The sequence below is a fragment of the Sphaeroforma arctica genome, assembly GCF_001186125.1.
Source record: "Sphaeroforma arctica JP610 unplaced genomic scaffold supercont1.21, whole genome shotgun sequence".
Classification (NCBI taxonomy): domain Eukaryota; class Ichthyosporea; order Ichthyophonida; genus Sphaeroforma; species Sphaeroforma arctica.
In genome coordinates, this window is record NW_014040537.1 from 171782 (window position 1) to 173592 (window position 1811).

Genomic DNA, 1811 nt, shown 5'->3' on the forward strand with positions numbered 1-1811 from the left:
TTAAACATATATATAGTTTTCTGTGTACAATTTGTTCCTGCATATATACACGCAGCATTGAAAAATGTTTTGGCTTTTAAGGCGATTGACGTTGGAAATTTTGCGAAAAGCATACAGAGACGGCAGAAAATATAAGCGACCATCACAGTTGAATGTTTCCGTATTGTATCATCCCGTAATTACTATTGTATTTTTTGATTAGCTTTAAAAGCATATTTAAATTCAAAGTACGTTGCAGAAAAGAGGTGCACAGGCACAAGAGTAACTATCGGCGACCGGAAACAGTATCTATGTATAATTTTAAGTACACACAATATGTTGTCAAAATAGCAATCCCGTGCAGGCAAAGAAGCCATATACAAGTTGTACACTGCTAGTCCAAAATGTAAATACTGGTCTACGATATAATATTGTTTACATATGTCCCAAGTTTTGACACACCCACCTTCTCGCATCCGTTGTTCGAACTCCAGTAGTGTTGGCTCAATTAGATCCCATCCATCTGGAGGGGGCTTCCGTCTGCTTCTTTTAACTTTAGGCATAGCTTACGGATATACTTTATTCCAACTAAGCTCTCCCGAACGTACACCGCTTTTAAAAATACTCGAGTATATGTTTAATTGTACATGATATTATTTGAGCTTGTTTTTGCACGAACATAGTTTCGAAAATTGTCGAGTGGCGGCTGGCGAGTGGCGAGTGGAGAGGCATTTACTTCACGAATACACACGGGAATAGATCCAGCCTCAATACTTTTACGTTTAAACGGATAAACGTCGAATAGATATACGTGTATGTTAACGTTTATAAAGTGATGGCCCTACGGCCGACACTACGGGTGCATGTTCGGAGCCCTGAGGCTCCAGCTTTTCAATAGTTTTCTCTGGGATGTTTATTTTCATAGCCGGATATTAGGTGGCTTTTTCTCCAGTCTTTTTACCCTGAACATTAACGTTTAAATACAGAACAAATAAGCGTTTACGCCGACGTTTAAACTGCACCCCTTTTAAGAAACAGATTGATATGCTCTGGTGGAACATCTGAGAATTCAGACCAATGAGACGTGAGAATTGAATACTGCGCCAATACATTCCCTCGCAATGCAGTGTAAAACGCCGGTATATGGACCACTTTGACTAATCATATACATATTTACAATATCGCATCAAGGAAGTATTTTAGGATAAAATATAAATACGATGAAATAGTTACACTTGTCTTTTGCTCTAGTAGAGAGATCGTAGCATCCTTTCCTGCTGGGATATTTATGTGCAGTGTATAGTATATGTGTATATTGAAATCGCAGACCAAATTTGGGTGCAAGTGTCAGTAGCCTGCAATCATGAAGTTAGTAAAGAAGGTCATCGAGCGTGATGCCTCGGGGTTTGTTGAACTCATAGCCGAAGAAGGAGAGGACATGTGGCATGTGTACAACCTACTATTGAACGGCGATAGGATCAAAGCCACTACATTTCGGTATGCCTATGAGCATTTAGTGTCGATAGTTTGTTTTCCTCATCAAATTACGAATAAATGCCCTCAAGTATAGATAATTTCCATCGGAGGCTCAATAGAAGTATGTGAAACCACTTTGAATGAGGTTCTTGCAATACTTCCCAACATGACATTGGCACGAAGATGGATACTGTATATTTTTTACATCCAAGCGATGATAGTGCATACAAATACCACTTTCAAAAACCAATAATAAATTTTGCGATATTTGTACCCTCACTAAAGACGGTAGATAGTAGTTATCCACGTACCTTTGTATGCAACCACAAGGATACAAATAGTCATGCACATATATA

General features: G+C 38.7%; 2 protein-coding genes across 2 annotated transcripts in view; one reads left to right on the forward strand and one right to left on the reverse strand.

The window, feature by feature from the left end:
• The window catches only part of SARC_00637 (protein BUD31), a 3057-nt gene extending 2446 nt beyond the window's left edge, over positions 1 to 611 (reverse strand). The window contains exon 1 of the mRNA XM_014305678.1: positions 446 to 611. Coding sequence (XP_014161153.1) covers positions 446 to 542 — 97 coding nt within the window. The 5' untranslated portion in view covers positions 543 to 611. The remainder of the gene's footprint in view (positions 1 to 445) is intronic.
• Positions 612 to 1232: 621 nt separating this feature from the next.
• Positions 1233 to 1811, forward strand: part of SARC_00638 (protein pelota) — a 5415-nt gene continuing 4836 nt past the window's right edge. Inside the window, exon 1 of the mRNA XM_014305679.1 lies at positions 1233 to 1476. Within this exon, the coding sequence (XP_014161154.1) occupies positions 1343 to 1476 (134 nt within the window). The 5' untranslated portion in view covers positions 1233 to 1342. The remainder of the gene's footprint in view (positions 1477 to 1811) is intronic.